Source organism: Phyllobates terribilis, unplaced genomic scaffold, assembly GCF_046119375.1.
Source record: "Phyllobates terribilis strain yellow unplaced genomic scaffold, ASM4611937v1 Scaffold_2__4_contigs__length_985480577, whole genome shotgun sequence".
NCBI lineage: Eukaryota > Metazoa > Chordata > Amphibia > Anura > Dendrobatidae > Phyllobates > Phyllobates terribilis.
In genome coordinates, this window is record NW_027362762.1 from 457,907,863 (window position 1) to 457,926,166 (window position 18,304).

The 18,304-nt window shown below is 39.2% G+C and overlaps 1 protein-coding gene across 4 annotated transcripts in view; it reads left to right on the plus strand.

The window, feature by feature from the left end:
- Nucleotides 1-9,959, plus strand: part of BSDC1 (BSD domain containing 1) — a 59,881-nt gene extending 49,922 nt beyond the window's left edge. For 2 of the 4 annotated variants that reach the window (XM_073665680.1, XM_073665684.1), the window contains exons 9-11: nucleotides 3,311-3,739; nucleotides 4,736-4,833; nucleotides 5,665-5,724. In XM_073665680.1, the coding sequence (XP_073521781.1) occupies nucleotides 3,311-3,739; nucleotides 4,736-4,833; nucleotides 5,665-5,709 (572 nt within the window). In that variant the 3' untranslated portion in view covers nucleotides 5,710-5,724. Of the gene's footprint in view, nucleotides 1-3,310; nucleotides 3,740-4,735; nucleotides 4,834-5,664; nucleotides 5,725-8,493 lie in introns of those variants that run through there. The other 2 variants (XM_073665683.1, XM_073665682.1) reach the window with 2 other exon arrangements.
- Nucleotides 9,960-18,304: the final 8,345 nt, after the last annotated feature.

The following is an 18,304-nucleotide window of genomic DNA, read 5'->3' on the forward strand; positions in this document are numbered from 1 at the left end:
CATAGAGCGCGCTTTGCTTCATCCCGGCCCCGTCTGTCTGTGCTCTGCGCCACAGGGTTCTATTGCACAGGCGCCGGGAAGTGAGGGAGACCAGTGCATGTCACAGGGCCCTGTGACGTGCCGAGGAGGGGGGGGGATGTGATAATTAAGCACATAGGCGGGGATTTCTTGGCGTCCCCAGGACGCCAAGCCTGTACAAAATAGAATTGATTAAAACGCTTTTCTCTGCAATCGGACCTCTACTATGGGCCATACAGTTATGTATAGATTTACTTTTCTATACCCTGTATGGCCATAGTAGACGTCTGATAACTCCAAAGTGGAATCTGTCACCTCCAAAGGTGACAGATTCCCTTTAATTGCATACATTTTATTAATAAACTTTTTAACAAATTCCACTCATTTAAAAAAGCAACAATAAATTGTGACATATTATCCTAAGGGATTAAAACTCTCACATGAGTCATGTTACAATCTTGACTTGTTTCAAACAGATTGGCTTCTTAACAGGTACCATGGAATGAACTCTCATATATTGTTTGCTTAAAGAAGTTTCTTTTTTATTCTCCCAACGGCGCCTTTTTTATTTTTGGGTTTAATTGAGATGATGTGTGAAACTATCTAATGGGTTGTTGTATCTAGTATAAGACTAAAAGAAACAGTTCTGAAAGATTTTCTTCAGCTAAAGTTGGTTGGAGGATCAACATATGATACATTATGTATTGAATTTACTATTTTTTTTATACTGGGTTTTGGTTGTTTGAAGTTTGCTAGTGTCATGTAGAGACCAAGTGGATTTAGAACAGTCCGCCTTTAAATAATGAAGCTGCCCATGTGGCATTCATAGGGGACACTGTACCCTAGCATTGGAAACCCTAATGGGCATCATAAAATTGTTCACTTATTTTGTGAGAGTCTTTTGACATGTGCTAGGAAGGCTTTGCCTTAACAAATATACTGTTCTGCTTGCAAACCTCTTATCTTCTGGTCAGTAATCTCAAACCTATGCCTCTCTATAGTTCTGTAGGATCTCAGTATATCTTTAAGACCATACAAAGCTGCTGCATTGAACTATGGCTGAATCTGCTCTGGTTTCATGGTAAATGCTCTTCCTTCTGAGCATTGAATTGGTTAGATATTGTGAATACCTGCAAGGATTCCAAGATAGAAACATTTATAAAATAAAGCGGTATCTCTAGTGCTTTCTCTAAAGACTGGTAATTTTTTAGCCTCCAAGAGTTGGCAGTTTCTTCCATGTTCTAAATCTTACAATCCTTAGACATTTGCCTCCTTGTTCTTTGGCAGTTATTACTAGCTGTGTATGTTCCATCATTGGTAGGCAAAGTATGACGATATCCTATACAGTGCCTACAAGTAGTATTCAACCCCCTGCAGATTTAGCTGGTTGACACATGCGTAATTAACTTGGCATTGTGACATTTGTACTATAGATCAGCCTGGAAGTGGGAAATGCACTGCAGCAAATTTTGTTTTTGTTATTTTTTTTATTTTTTTTTTAAAACGTTAAAAGTTAATTCAGAGTGTCATTTATTATTCAACCCCTCAAACCACAAGAATTTTGTTTGGTCCCCCTAAAGTATTAAGAAGTAGTTCAGGCACCAAGAATAATGAGCTTCACATGTGTGGATTAAAGATCTCTTTTGCCAGCCTTTTCTGACTATTTAAGACCCTCCCCAAACTTGTGAACAGCACTCAGACATGGTCAACATGGGAAAGACAAAGGAGCATTCCAAGGCCATCAGAGACAAGATCGTGGAGGGTCACAAGGCTGGCAAGGGGTACAAAACCCTTTCCAAGGAGTTGGGCCTACCTGTCTCCACTGTTGGAAGCATCATCCGTAAGTGGAAGGCTTATGGAACTACTGTTAGCCTTCCACTGCCAGGACAGCCTTTGAAAGTGTCCTCCCGTGCCGAGGCCAGGCTTGTCCGAAGAGTCAAGGCTAACCCAAGGACAACAAGGAAGGAGCTCCGGGAAGATCTCATGGCAGTGGGGACATTGGTTTCACTCAGTACCATAAGTAACGTACTCCACCGCAATGGTCTCCGTTCCAGACGAGCCCGTAAGGTACCTTTAATTTCAAAGCGTTATGTCAAGGCTCGTCTACAGTTTGCTCATGATCACTTGGAGGACTCTGAGACAGACTGGTTCAAGGTTCTATGGTCTGATGAGACCAAGATCGAGATCTTTGGTGCCAACCACACACGTGACGTTTGGAGACTGGATGGCACTGCATACGACCCCAAGAATACCATCCCTACAGTCAAGCATGGTGGTGGCAGCATCATGCTGTGGGGCTGTTTCTCAGCCAAGGGGCCTGGCCATCTGGTCCGCATCCATGGGAAGATGGAAAGCACGGCCTACCTGGAGATTTTGGCCAAGAACCTCCGCTCCTCCATCAAGGATCTTAAGATGGGTCGTAATTTCATCTTCCAACAAGACAACGACCCAAAGCACGCAGCCAAGAAAACCAAGGCCTGGTTCAATAGGGAAAAAGTCAAGGTGTTGGAGTGGCCTAGTCAGTCTCCTGACCTTAACCCAATTGAAAACTTGTGGAAGGAGCTCAAGAATAAAGTCCACATGAGACACCCAAAGAACCTAGATAACTTGGAGAAGATCTGCATGGAGGAGTGGGCCAAGATAACTCCACAGACCTGTGCCGGCCTGATCAGGTCTTGTAAAAGACGATTATTAGCTGTAATTGCAAACAAGGGTTATTCAACAAAATATTAAACATAGGGGTTGTATAATAATTGACCCACACTTTTATGTTTAAAATTTAATAAAATTCAACTGAGCAACATAACTTTTTGGTTTGTAAGATTTATGCTTCTGTTCATAAAACCTACTCTCGTTTGCAGTTTGAAGGCTCAAACTTATTTGCATCTTATCAAACCAGCTAAATCTGCAGGGGGTTGAATACTACTTGTAGGCACTGTATCCATTAACATTTTAGAATACCTAATTCCCCAAAATGATAGGAAAACACTGTTTAATAGGCTAAAATGCTCAGTCTGCAGGCTTGTTTTTTATATTACTAAGGTGGTGTTAGGAATTGAGGGGCAAGGAGTCCCGCTGTGCAGGGCAAATTCTTCAGGGAATGCCACACTTAGTGTCCCTTCATTGTCATGATTGGTAAGAGTCTTAAAGGTATTGTCACCAAAATTCGTAAAATTAAGGCATATGTCGTCACAGGATAGGAATAACTTTTTCATGATGATATTGTTAAACTGACTGTGAATATTATCTTTAAGCACATGAAAGCTTAAATATATTCTTGATTTTATCCCAGAAGAATTTGTTGGAGCAGGCTCATCTCGTAAAGCTAGCTATGAAAAAAATGTAAGGATATTGCCTTCTGCAATTCCAACTCTAAGTGTGGAAACCAGTTCTGAGGAGCCAGAACATCATGGCAAAGAAACTGTCTGCATCACAAGTCCTTCAGAGAGCAGTGAAAGCATCTCCCCTATCACTCAGATTGACAATCCAGCTTACCATGGTCCCACAGCTCAAGATGAAGACTCTGCCTGCCCATCTACAGTAATTGAAGAGTTACTAGAAGACAAACCAAATAAGCAATCTCCTCCAAACTCTGAAGATCAAGCGGCCAAAGGAAACACACAGAATGCAGTTCGTAAGGATGAACCACCTTCGGATCTTCGGGTGTTTGAGCTGAACAGTGACAGTGGGAAATCCACACCCTCTAACAATGGCCAGAAAGGTATAAGCCCTACCGGAATTTTTTTATGTAACTTTTTCCAAAAGTTCAGCCAAAGTTTTTGTATACATTTAAGATTAGTGTTATGCTGGTGCCAATTATTAACTGAATGAACTGTCCAGTCAAATAAAATAATACCTAAAGTCCTTTTCCTGGCATACATATTCCTGTCCACCACTGTAGAATTGAGTGGGTGGGCAAAATCTGGTGACCCAACCTCTGCATGTTTGCCACATTGGAAAGACTGTGCTGACTTATGATCAAGGGTTTTTTCTTTGAGCAAAGCACATTTTAAATTACAGTTCTTGTAATAAAAATAATTTCCACAATTAGATGTATTAAAAGAAAAAAACAAACGCTCCTGTGCTGAGATAATCTTATAAATGGGTAATGTCTGTGTCTCACTGTGCAGGGACATGATCTGATCACTCCATATCTCCTGGGCTGGGGAGGAAGCAAATGAGAGTATACAGACAAGACAGCATGGGATCGCAGTTAATTCTCTCTGTGACGTAAAACATTTAAAAACAAGCCGCAAATGTTTTACCTCACAGAAATCGGCAGCAGTGATCCCATATTGTCCTGTCTGTATACTCTTTTATTCCCCCACCCTGCCCAGGAGATGTGGTATGATGAGACCATGTTTCTACATGGTCAGACAGAGACATTACACAGTACATAGAAGGAGCACAATTATGATTGTCTCGGGAGAGAAACTTTTTTTTTTGCTTTTTTTTTTTTAACACATCCAATTGTGGAACTTATTTTTATTCCAAGATCTATTGATTAACTTGTACTTTGTTGGTTGGAAAACCTCTTTAAGTGCCAGCACTGCCAAGGGGAGGTTCTCTGACTAGCCACCTACCATATATTGTCACTGGCACCATACAAATGCGAACAATGATGGTGCAGGGCTGATTGATTAGAAATTGCCAGTCCGTCTGTTCAGTTGTCCTAATTGTTCTATGGTTGATGTAATTTGGGATTTTCTTTTTGCAGGGTCAAGTACAGATGTCAGTGAAGACTGGGAGAAAGACTTTGACATGACAGAAGAGGAAGTACAGCTGGCCCTGTCCCGTGTGGAGGTATCGGGAGAGGTGAGCGCTTGAAGTCAGGTTGACTTTTACTTGAATGTTGTTTTTCTACCTGCTAAGTATTCTGATGTTTATGTGGATAGATATCCTCACATCAATTAAATGAAATGTCACCTTTGTCATTATCAAAAAAAATTGCATGAAAAAAAACCCCACCTTTTTTACAGATTACCATTTTTTTTAATGCCTTTATTTTCCATTTTTTAAACAGAATGAAAATATTAACAAGAGCAACCATTAGTCAATAAGTATCATCAATGTCCACTGAAGCCAGTTCAATGTCTGACTTTAGATCAATATAATCTAGTTGCATATAATGTATTAACAACTAAAGAATACACACAATCATACCAGTCCCCATGCCCATCATCTCGCCCCCTAAATGTCATTAAATATCACCTTATGCCGACATTTTATACTCCGTATAGGGAAGGCTCTGCTTGGAGTCCTTTTGGGCAGTGTCTGCTATTGCTAACCACCATGCCCGTACCTTATCAAATTTATAAGCACATCTATTCATATAGAGGACTTTATATACTGGAATATATTTATTGACTAATTGCAGCCAATGGAGCAAATGTAAGCAGGTTGCAGCAGCGCAGACAATGAGGAGACAGTGGTACTTAACCAACGCGATTTATTTAACTAACAAAAAAGGAAAATTTATTTATAAGTAAGCACTAGATTACTGGTAACAGTAACAGTGTCAATACAGTATATTATGACCCAGCAATACGACTTAATACAATATCTATACAACGTTCTCTTGCATACACAGTTCTTGTTATCTAGCAGTTAAATGACAGTTAATGCCTTTCTGTCTCAACTTCACAGGCGTCACTCTCAGTACTAGGGCCGTCCTCGTCGTCATCCCTATAAACACCTCTGATCGTTACACTGGCCCTACCGGAGGTCACTGGTACGTCCTGCTAGGCCTCAAGTCCTTGATATGTGAGTCACTGGGTGTATAGTGTGCTTGTCGCACTGGCCGTCTCCATTCCCTGAAGCACGGCCCCAGCCCACACTCTGTACCAAACATCTGCAATGGAAGGAACGGCCCACAGGAACGGTCTACAGCCAGGTTGTCTCGCGAGCTTGGTTCGGATCTGGTCACGGACTTCTACTGTCGCTGCTTATGGATGTTTTACTGGTGCTGCTTACGGATCTTCTACTAGCTAGGGGAATGAATCTTCCTCAAAGCTCAAGCCTTCTCCGGCATCTGATCACTCTTGGAACCTTCTGTGGCGATGTTGGTTGTAAGCCCACCTAGCAGCCACATGACCTGTTGTGGTACAGGTTCTTGTGCCAACTGCCTCTTCTCAGCCTGGCCAGGCCTTTTATGATTAGTATCTGCGACACAGTTGTCCCTGAGTTGGTGTCCTCTTTAAAACTTTTCCTGTGGTAACATAGGTTCCCACTATTAGGTTCCTACTACTGTAATTCTTTCTTTACTTTCGCCTTCGACCCGCAGATGGCGGTGTTCGCTTGCAATTACCCAGCTAGGCATCAACGTCAACTGTATTTCTCCTGTCTACTTCCTTACGCATACAGGGGACGTTCATGGATTTCCATGCCATTCTAATTATTTTTGTAGTACAGAAAAACCGAAATCTAAAAAAAAAAGTCTATAGTCGAAGATTTTTTAATAAGTTCATCTATAATACCCAGCAAGCACACTTTAGGGGGACAACACCCTAGGGAATTCAAAGTGTTGTCCGGGGTGTAATAAACTCTGTTTAGAAATTTTATCTGAATCAAACAGTCCCTAGCACAGATTACTATTTAAATGCTGTTTCATGAAGCCAGTTCCTTTTTAAAAAAAAAAAAATACAAAATTAGGTGATTCCTTCTTTTTACATGGGTCTGGTTTCTCCAATTATAAACTATTATTTGTTATTCCTGTGGAAATCCTAATTTTCCCTGCAGTGGTTTTCATCCACACGAATAGCCAGCCATTACAGTGTCTCTGTTCTGGCCTATAAAGGTGGATCCTTCTGAGTGTCAATAATACCTAATAAAGCATTGGTAAAGGAGTTGGCAAACTAAGATAACCATTTAAAAAGGTTTTTCCACTCTTATATAAAATCTAATCATTGTTAAGAAGTGCACACATTTCTATTATATTTTGGTGTTTTCTACAAATGGAAATATTTCAGAGTTTGCTACAAATGTATCTTCTGTATGCAAACTTCTGTGAGCTAAATATAGTGGAGTCTAGGCTGTTATATTTTCTGTCAATGTTCCCATGACAGCGAGCAAAGCTCTTGAAAATGGTGAAAAGTTAAAGTATTAGTAAGTATTTTTTATGCAATAATTTTCCTTGTCAGTCCTTGTAAAACAAGGACTACATAATACCCTAAAGCTGTGTTTACATGTTGGGGCCAATGTGCTTTGCAGCAAAACACTGCACATTGGCCACAAAATGTGAACAACGTCAAGAGGTATATTAATTAGCAAAAGGAGAAGAAATACCGGAGTTTTTAGGCTAAAAAAACATATTGCATATAAGATACACAGTGGTCCTAAAACCAAATGCAAACATCTAGCATGGGTTAACGTGGGTTTACAGCCACAATGAAATCTTTAGTGTGAGTGTATTAATATACTCGCCTACCACCGCTCTCTCCGGTGTCCAGTGCTGTTCTGTTCTGCTTCTGAGTGACCTCACCGCAGTTGCGACTAGGCGGCTCACTTTATGCCAGAAGTCTCTTTTTACAATGAAAGCCTATTGTGCCTCATTCTGACACTCCATAGACTTACATTGTAAAAGGCATTTCCGGGTCACACAGAGTAGTAGTGTGACCCAGACTGTCTGCAGAGCGGAGACGTCACTTAGAAGAGAGAGCAGCTATAGGTGAGTATATTAATACACTCACACTACACTACATGCACATATACACATATTTCATTAAAAATTATACATGGGAGTGCTTATTTAATGACCTACCAAAGAAGTAGAGGCTAGAGGAAAGGAGGTATGACAGCAGGAACATACACTACATATGGTTTCCCAACCAGAAATTACACCTAGTACATAAAACCAGAATACCAGTCAATCTGTAAAAGTAGGGGACTTTTTCCATTGTTTGTGATATTAATTTTTCTTTTAAAGGCTGTTGGTACTTCAACAGGTTTTTGTGAATGAAATGGTCATCATTTTACATCTCGTAGTGAATCCTGGTAATTAGTTTATATTGCCATGCTGAGCTATAGACAAGTATTTCTTATAATCTTTATCATTCATTATGGTTTTCCAACTTATATAAAAATCATGAGCAGCCGACAGTTTTTACAGACAAGTTCTTCAGGAAAAAAAAGAAACCTTTTCGTTAAATTTGAGTATTTAATAAAATCTTTTCAAACATGGACATTTAATTTTGGTAATTTCTCGAATAACTACGTAACTCGGCCGTAAAATAGGCCGTGTTCACCTTTGTTACACTAATTTTGATATATTTTCTATATCCCTTTACCATAATTAAAAAAAATAAAAATAATAAAAAAAAGTGAGATTAGAGGGTTTTTTTTATGTGATCACTAGGACTAATAAAGGCATAGTTATTGCCTCAATTTTATATAGCGTGCTCATGGAGGGATACTCCATTTCATGCTGGATTGATTATTCTATATCAAAGTAGTTAACTCTCTTGTCCATATTTTCAGCTTGAGGATGAAGACTGGGAAAACTGGGAATAACTAATAGAAAAGAGATCTCTGCTTCTTCACCTGGACACTACATGAAGAGCTGAAAGCTTCCTCCTCCAACTCCATCTGCCAGACATCCATCATGCTCCTCTAATCTGTACTGGGTGACACATCATTTACACAGGAGAGATGAAATGCATTTGTAGGCATCGGCATAGCAGGGTTTTAAGGCATAGTTGAATATTTTGTCTTAAGTTTGCCCTTTCTCTGCAGGACCTTGCCTTTACGTTTGATTAAAAGGCAATGTCTCAATCCTGTTGACATTTCTTGCTATCTGGAGGCAATGCATGTGGATGTGATGTTCCTTGGCAGGACTGCTTAGTAGTTGCTTTTTTGTGTTGTAAAATGCCTGAATAGATTTGCATTCTGATTTGGGAACATGACATTGGAATAAAATGAACTGATCAATGTGGTAAAATAAAAAAAAAAAAACACCTTAATTTGCTCATTTTGGGGCAAATTGATTTAAGTGAATAAATTGCTTATGCAAAGCATAAAGCAGAATTCACCGTACAGAATGCGTGGTTCATATAAGATTAGGTTTCCTAACCTGCCGAACGTTACACCTTCTATGGCACCTAATTTGAGGCTTTCCCTATATAGTAACATTTCAGACAAATATCGACTCAAATCGTTTCATTCAAACCTAGAAACAATAAAAACATAATCTGTCGATTTTAAATGTTGCCAAATGGATCGGAAGACTGCTATACACTGCTAAATGATCATTTCTGTGTGGATAATGTGGGTGTCCTTGTTTTAATCATTATAGGGACCCAATTAAAACGAAAAGAAGAGATGCTCACCTCCCACAGTTTTTGCTATGTCAGCACCACTATTCCTTACGGGTCACTTGACGTTGTTACATCATGTAATCATCAGTGAGAACATCAGCTCTGATGGAATATTGTTGAGCTGAAGCTGATCAGTAGCTGCTGATTGGCTGCAGCGGTTATGCGACACCGACGTCGCAGCAACTGTGGTGGGTGCATATCTATTATTTCTAAATAGAGCTCTGAAGTGATAAAGCAAGGGTTGTCCAGCAGTAGACAACCCCTATAATGCAGTAATATGTTTGGGTTCAGCATTTTGCTGTGGGGACCATATTCTAAAGTGTACAGGCCCTTGTTATATTAGCCTTTCTTATCCCTTCATCCTGCTATACAGTCGTTGTGCAATATATATTTCCTATTTATTACAGCAGAAAGGTGGAGGAGGGCAACATTTTAGGGGAAATCTCTCAAAGAAATTTCACATCTGCTTTATGGTCTTTTTTTTTTTTCCAACTGAAACTTCCACCAGACTTTCATTTAGAGGTTAAGACTGAAATGGTTGGATGAGTTACTCTTTACACTTACTGCATAGAAATCCAACAAAATGCTCCTTTATTTTATAGTAAATAAAGTACGTTACGCAACCCTGTACCTCTTCTGAATGTATTATTTCCAGGAAATGTTGCATCAATTTTACGTTTGGAGTCAGACCTCCATGGGCTTAAATAGCTTTGGGTAAAATATTTTTGCTGCTGATGGATTACAGCTAAGTGACTGACTGAATAGCCCTCTTAGCAGAGAGTAGGAGGAGTACTTAATTTATCACAAGGAGATTACTTAATTTTAAATTACACAAACATTTAAAAAAATCTTTCACTTTTCACACTGGTCATAAGGGGAATTAATATGCTGATACTTTCTGTTCATGTAGGTTCCTTGTCAGCTTTGCTGTATATACTGGGATAGTATGAGTGGAGCCATTTAATTACCTTGAGAGAATATGTGAGGAAAAAAGAAAACAAAAAAAAGCAACATTTTTTATTTTACAGACTTAAATGTAATTAATTGAACACAAAAAAAATCAATTCTCAAAAAGGAGTGGGGATGATTTTGTTAAAAGTACAGCAGAATAACATAAAGATGTGTGCATCCAAACATGGGGTCACTGTTTGCGGCAAAGTTGAAAGTAATGTCAAAATATGTTTTTCTCACCTTTAAAAATTATAGAAAATGTTTCTTTGGGATTTAGAAACTGTTGATGGGTTTAAAACTGACACGGCTAGACACTTTTTTTTTTCTGTAGTATGGTAATTTATCCCTAAATCAACAACCACAGTTTCAACAAAACAGGCTTATTTTTTAGGGTGCTAAGACATGATGTCCCTTCTGTTATTTCCCCTATCCCTTACCCATAGTTATTCCCTTCTGGATCCTGCACTTGCCTTTCACCTTACTGAACCCAGCACATGCCTGCTCAGTGATGACCGTGTGACTGAGTGTTGCATGTCAAGCAGCTCGATCTAGCATCTGCTTTTTCCCTCTCCATTTTCAAATAGCTATAACTTTTTTTTTTTTTTTTTTTTCCTTCTCCGATATCGCAGTATGAGGGCCCATTTTCTGTGGGATGAGTTTTTTTGTAAGAGGAAATACCCAAAAAACGAAAACACTGAGGACATCCTGAAAACATGATCAGTTGGTGAGCATTGAGCACTGGAGTTGAGGAACACTGCCTTAGGAGACATGAACCTGAAATCATTTGATCATCTCTATACAACAATACCAGCAGTATTGTTGTAAATAGTAAAAATGGCAGCCTCCTATGATGCCCAGCCACAGGCTAGATGTCAAAGGAGAAATCATATAACGGGCTATGGGGCTTTCTGTTGGCCCCCGACTGTCATAGCAACCCATTGGCTCTCCATGATTGATGGTCTTTGTGCAAACTATGATGTCTAAACCGGCAGCGGGTTTCTTGACCCATGCTTGACAGTCTCAAAAGTGTCCGGAGACTATGGCCTGACCAAGCATGCTGGATCTGTGAAATCAGCCTAAGGCCTCATTCACATGTCCATGTTTAAATACACACGTGAAAACCACATTCGGGAACCAATAGACTTGTATTGGCCCTTTTCATCTGCGATACCGGAAAGAAACAAACATGTATCCATGAGTTTTGCACAGGCTCACGGTCTGGGAAAAGACACGGACGTGTGAATAGTACTATAGATTATAATAGGTACGTGTTATATCCGTGAACAAAACGGATAAAGACATGGATGTAGATTGTACAACACTAACACAGATTTCAGACTCTCTGCTATGATTCTTAAAGAGAATGTGTGTGTTTAAATCATGCTTTTTAACTGGGTTTTTTTTTGTTTTCAATTTTTGCAATGTGTTTTTTTTTTTTTCTCTAACATAAATCTTGCCGTTTTCACATGAGCCGCTAGGATTATTTTAGACTCTTAACTTCCTCCTTCAGGAAGTTCACATGTACATTAGCAGCAATAAACTTGCCTTACTTTTGTATTTAAGCATTTAATGAGCATGTGCAAAGGTCTTTATAAAGAGAGGGGGGAAGTGGTGAAATCACCTACTGCAATTGCGGGAGCTTGTGGTAACAGCAGTTTCCTTCTCCCAGGCAGCATTGTAATGACAGGTAACACCTGTATCCTCAGCAGATAACTGTTTCGGTAAGTATGAGTCTAGTCACCCCAGTGTCCAGTATGAAAATTGCAAGATTACTAACTTTATTTTTAATTCTAATCGTAATATGAAAAAAAACATGCATTCAAGTTAGGGAAGTTTTTATCATAAAATGACCCATTGTTTACATCAGGTTTTTGTTACATATGGTTTTTTTTTTTTAAATGGCACTTTTTTCATTTCACGATCTTTACACTTTTTTTTTAATAATCTTACAATTTTCACAGTGGCAACTGGGGCTTTTTGAGACTCATATTTCCTGTTCTTTCAGGAAGAGTTTTCAGCAAGGCTCCATATTATCAGAGGAAGGCCACGGCCCTACTATCAGTATTTGGTCAGTATTCGGTCAGTATTTTTTCTCAGGAGTGGGAGCCAAAATCAGGAGTGGGTGATAAATACAGAATTGGTGACTTGTTTCTATTATACCTTTTCTCTGATTGTTCCTCACCTGGTTTTGGCTCCCACTCCTGAGAAAAAATACTGACCGAATACTGACCTAATACTGATAGTGGGGCCGTGGCCATAGGATTACAATGGTAACACCTCTATACACAGCTGATAACACAGGATCAACCGTTCACAATAGGCATTTCTGATGATACGTTCCCATTAAATTTGAGATAAAGTTGATTGTTAAAAACAAGATGCACCTTGAGATGTTTCCACAGCGTGATTGAAGACTACTGCGGTAAATTGATATGATATGGAGATTTTGTCAATGCAGACCTGTGTGTATATTAGGAACTGTCAGAAGATGGTGACAGAAAGTGCTGCAGCATTAAAAGTCCCAAAAAGTTTGGTACAAAATGAGTAATTGAGGGTGAAGGGCATTGATTAGGAAAGTTGAAGAACAAGAGTTGAGCGAACACGCCAGTATCGGACTACAACCTGTCAAGAGAAAGGTGAAAGTAGCATAGTACAGAAAGTTCCTTGATGAACAACTGTAGATGTCTGAGTGGCTGAGCTTCACCAATCACACGGTCTTGAGAAAAGCGCTGTGTACCAATACGCCACATTCAACCTGTTAGAATACAAGAAGACTTGCAAAGATAAGAAAAAAAAAAACAATAAGGTGTGACAAATTTGTAGCATATCCAAGAAAACTTGACAGTAATCACTTTAACCCCTTCACGCCATGGCCCTTTTTTTTTTTTTTTTTTTTTTTACTTTTCGTTTTATTCTCTCCTTCCAAGAGCCATAACTTTTTTCATATTTGTGTCAGTATAGCCGTGTGAGGGCTTGTTTCTTGCAGGACGTGTTGTACTTTTGAATGACGCCATTCATTTTACGATATAGAATACTGGAAAACAGGAAAAAAAAAAAACAAGTGGGGTGAAATTGCAAAAAACAGTGCAAATCCCCAATTGTTTATTTACCATGTTAACAATACTGCTCAAAAAAATAAAGGGAACACTTAACAGAATATAGCTCCAAGTAGATCAAACTTTTGTGAAATCAAACTGTCCACTTAGGAAGCAACACTGATCGACAATCAATTTCACATGCTGTTGTGCCAATGGAATAGACAATAGATGGAAATTATTGGCAATTATCAAGACACCCTCAATAAAGGAGTGGTTCAGCAGGTGGGGACCACAGACCACATCTCGGTACCAATGCTTTCTGGCTGATGTTTTGATCACTTTTGAATGTTGGTTGTGCTTTCACACTCGTGGTAGCCTGAGACGGACTCTACAACCCACAGAAGTTGCTCAGGTAGTGCAGCTCATCCAGGATGGCACATCAATGCGAGCTATGGCAAGAAGGTTTGCGGTGTCTGTCAGCGTAGTGTCCAGAGGCTGGAGGCGCTACCAGGAGACAGGCCAGTACACCAGGAGATGTGGAGGGGGCCGTAGGAGGGCAACAACCCAGCAGCAGGACTTTGTGCAAGGAGGAACAGGAGGAGCACTGCCAGAGCCCTGCAAAATGACCTCCAGCAGGCCACAAATGTGCATGTGTCTGCACAAACGGTTAGAAACCGACTCCATGAGGGTGGTATGAGGACCCGACGTCCACAGATAGGGGTTGTGCACACAGCCCAACACCGTGCAGGACGCTTGGCATTTGCCACAGAACACCAGGATTGGCAAAGTCGCCACTGGCGCCCTGTGCTCTTCACAGATGAAAGCAGGTTCACACTGAGCACATGTGACAGACATGACAGAGTCTGGAGACGCCGTGGAGAGCGATCTGCTGCCTGCAACATCCTTCAGCATGACCGGTTTGGCAGTGGGTCGGTAATGGTGTGGGGTGGCATTTCTTTGGAGGGCCACACAGCCCTCCATGCGCTCGCCAGAGGTAGCCTGACTGCCATTAGGTACCGAGATGAGATCCTCAGACCCCTTCTGAGACCATATGCTGGTGTGGTTGGCCCTGGGTTCCTCCTAATGCAGGACAATGCCAGATCTCATGTGGCTGGAGTGTGTCAGCAGTTCCTGCAAGATGAAGGCATTGAAGCTATGGACTGGCCCGCCCGTTCCCCAGACCTGAATCCGATTGAGCACATCTGGGACATCATGTCTCGCTCCATCCACCAACGTCATCTGGGATGTGTTATTTGAGTGTTCCCTTTATTTTTTTGAGCAGTGTATATGGTAAAACTAACCTGGCAGTATGATTCTCAAGGTCAGTATGCGTACGTAGATACCAAACATTTATAGTTTATTTTTTATTTGTGTTGAAAAAAAATCTGAAATTTGTATGGAAAATTTTTTTGGGCGTTTGTCGCCATTTTCCAAGACGCATAGCTTTTAATCTTTCAGCATCTGGAGCTGGTGATGGCCTATTTTTTGCGCCCTGCGCTGCCATTTTGGGTGCATGTCATGTGCAGGGAAAAATGCGGCCTCAGTGCCAGAGCCCGCATCAAACTTGGGGACACGACACATGACGTAAATATACATCAAGCGGTGAAGGCGTTAAAGGTGTCTCGAAAATAAGAGATTAACAGATTTGTGCAAATTTTACCAAAACTGATTTTACATTTTCATTATGCTGTATTGTGTACAGAATGGCGCAAGAAAATACCCATTTTAAAATAATACTGTAACATAAAATGAAAAATATAAAGGGGTCTGAAAAAGTCTGATTGCATTGAACGTTATGGTAAGCATATTTCATAGAATAAAGGGTTGATTGTCTATGCAAATCTATACGTCATATGCCTTTAATTTATCACTTCCCTTTTCCCCATCTCTTCCCTTCATCCAGCTTATATGTTATAAGTTCATAAATGCAACACTCATACTATTGCTATCCTCCAAAACATCAACATAAACCTGTCATTAGAGTATGGTCATAATGTAATGCATGATATTTGCTTCCGGCTATAATCATCTTTTGCAGAAGGTTATCTATGCAACCTGGGCAAAAATGATTTTTCTATGCTTATATCATTTCCTCCTGTGCAGCTGTACGTGACCATGTCTCATAGAACTCTGATAATGATACTATGGTAAACTAGATGCAAGTCTACACGAGCAAAGTCTGGACTAAATAGACTACACAAAACAAAAATCTACGTACCCGGCTACACCCAAACTTACAGTCCGAGACCAGACCAAATCCCATTAGAAACAGATTTCAGGGCTTACCCCATAATAAATACAGACTTCTAAATAAATTCAGGTTCACACTATCCCTCAATAATTAATATTCCACTTTTGGACAGAAGAAACACCTATGAGGGGCTGCACATTGTATTTAGCACCAGCAAATACTTGGTGTTGTAAATTACGGACATATATACAGTAGGTGAGGCAGTAACAACAAGGACAACTGAAAACCTCTCCTGTAATTGAAAGTTGGAGGAGATGGCTGTCCACTGAACAATTGTACAGCCAACACCTATCTAATGTTTATGGGGCTGCCTAAAATACCCTTAAATAAATGCTGACCCTAAAATAAAAACAGATTCCAGATTGACCCTTTGGTGTCACAGCCCCTTTTGTCTTTGTGTCAGACCTGTTTTGTTTTTGTATTTTTTTCATTATTTATTTTACTCACTTATATATCGCTATTAATTTCACAGCGCTTCAGACATTATCATCGCTGTCTCCATTGGGGCTCACAATCTACATTCCCTATCAGTATGTCTGTGGAGTGTGGGAGGAAACCGGAGATCCTGGAGGAAACCCACACAAACATGGGGATAACATGCAAACTCCTTGTAGATGTTGTCCATGGTGGGATTTGAACCCAGGACTTTATTTTTCTATATTTGCGTATTAGGAGCTATAACTTTTTTTATTTTTTTTGCAATATAGTCATATAAGGGCTTGTATTTTTTCAGGATGAGTTGTATTTCTCAGTGGCATCATTTTGGGGTTCACAGCACCTATTTACACATTTTTATGAACTCTTTATGGGAAGGAATATAAACAAAACAGTTCTGCCACTTTTTTTGCGTTATAAATTTTACACTATTTGCCGTATTGCATAAATAAAGTGTTTTCCTTTATTTTGTGGATCAGTACAAATATGTATATACCAAAATGATATAGTTTTATTTCTTTTTTTTATTAGTTTATTAGTTTTTATTGTAGTTTCCATTGGTGGCAATTTGAGGTACATGTGACTTTTTTATAACTTTTTGTTAACACTTTGGAAGGAAAAAAAAAAGCAATTCTAATTTTATTTTGTTATCTTCATTCTGCTGTTCGATACGATCACGGCAATACCAAATTTATATAGGTTTTTTTTATGTTTTGCTACTTTTGCACAAGAAATTACTTTATAAAATAAATAATTATTTTTTTCTTAGTCACCATATTCTGTTACCCACATTTTTTTATTTTTCCATAGATAGAGCTGTATGAGGGCTTGTTTTTTTGCAGAACAAGCTGTTCTTTTTACAGAGTTCACTGTGCAATGTAATTTTTGTGTTAAAATTAGTCTGCAGGTTGCATTGACACCCAGCTTATAACTTTTTTTGTTTTACTACTTCTACTTTTTTTGTTTTACTACTTTTTCACAAGAAAAATCACTTTTTAAAAAAATATCACTTTTTTTGGCCACCATATTGTAAGAGCCCTTTTTCATTTTTTTTTGTTTATAGAATTTTAGTACAGATTGTAGTTTTTATTGGCATTTTGGAATAGATATAACTTTTTGATCACTTTAATCTTTTGCATCAAGATTAACAAAAATGGCAATTATGGCATAGTTTTTCATAATTTGTTTTATAGCATTCACCACATGGGATGAAAATTTATAGTTTTATAGTATAGGTTGTTACAAACGCACTGCTACCAAATAAGTGATGTCTCTGCGTGAGATCTCGGGGGGGAGGGGAGGTGAGTAAATATAATTCATATTTTATTAATAAAACTGATTCAAAATCTTTTTTCTTTTTACTAGTCTCCTAAGGTGACTTGGACCTGCAATCCTCTGATGACATTGATAATACACTGTACTACTTATGTACTACAGTGCATTATATTCCCTCCTAGTTTTTGATTGACAGTTTGCCACTCAGGCCCGCCCTCCAGAAATGGAGGAAAAATATGCCAAATTAATAAAACTAAAATATTAAAATTTGAGAGTTCTCCGTGGTTGATACCTTTTAATGGCTATCTGAAAAGATGGTAATAGCAAGCTTTCCATATTACTCCGGTCTCTTCATCAGGCATAGTATAACACAAAATCTGAAGAGTATCATATTAATACACAACATGACATTCAATAGTGCAGTAATGAGACAAGTGAAGTGAAGCAGAACTTTCAATATGGGACAGAGAAAAACAGTTGTGGCAATAAATATTGCAGCAGTTCATAGCTAAAAGTTTTATTGTCCCCTGATTAACGTTTGGTTCAGGGTTGTTTTGCTCCCAAATGGTTTGAGGAGCACACTCCTTACTTGATATAAAAAGACATAAATCCATGCAACACATTCATTTGAGAATTCAGAGCAGGAATACGTGTATTTTTTAAAAAATATATATATTTAATTTTTAATGGGGGGAAAAGGTGGGTGATTTGAACTTTTCTACTTTTTTTTTTTTTTTTATTTATTATATCTTAGTCCCCTTAAGGAACTTGAACCAGCGATCATCCGCTCACTTGTGCTATACACAGCAATAAATCAGTATTGCAGTATATAGCAAAAATTACGATTTCCTATGAACACCAGCCACAGGCTGGATTACACAGGAATACAATCATGACAGGCACAGGGTGCTTCAGCAGACCCCTGGCTGTCACGGCAACTCATTGGTGCCCCTCAATCGTGTCGTGAGAGAATGGCATGCTGCCACAGATTGAAAGCTGCATTTAACAGGTTAAGAACTGTAGGC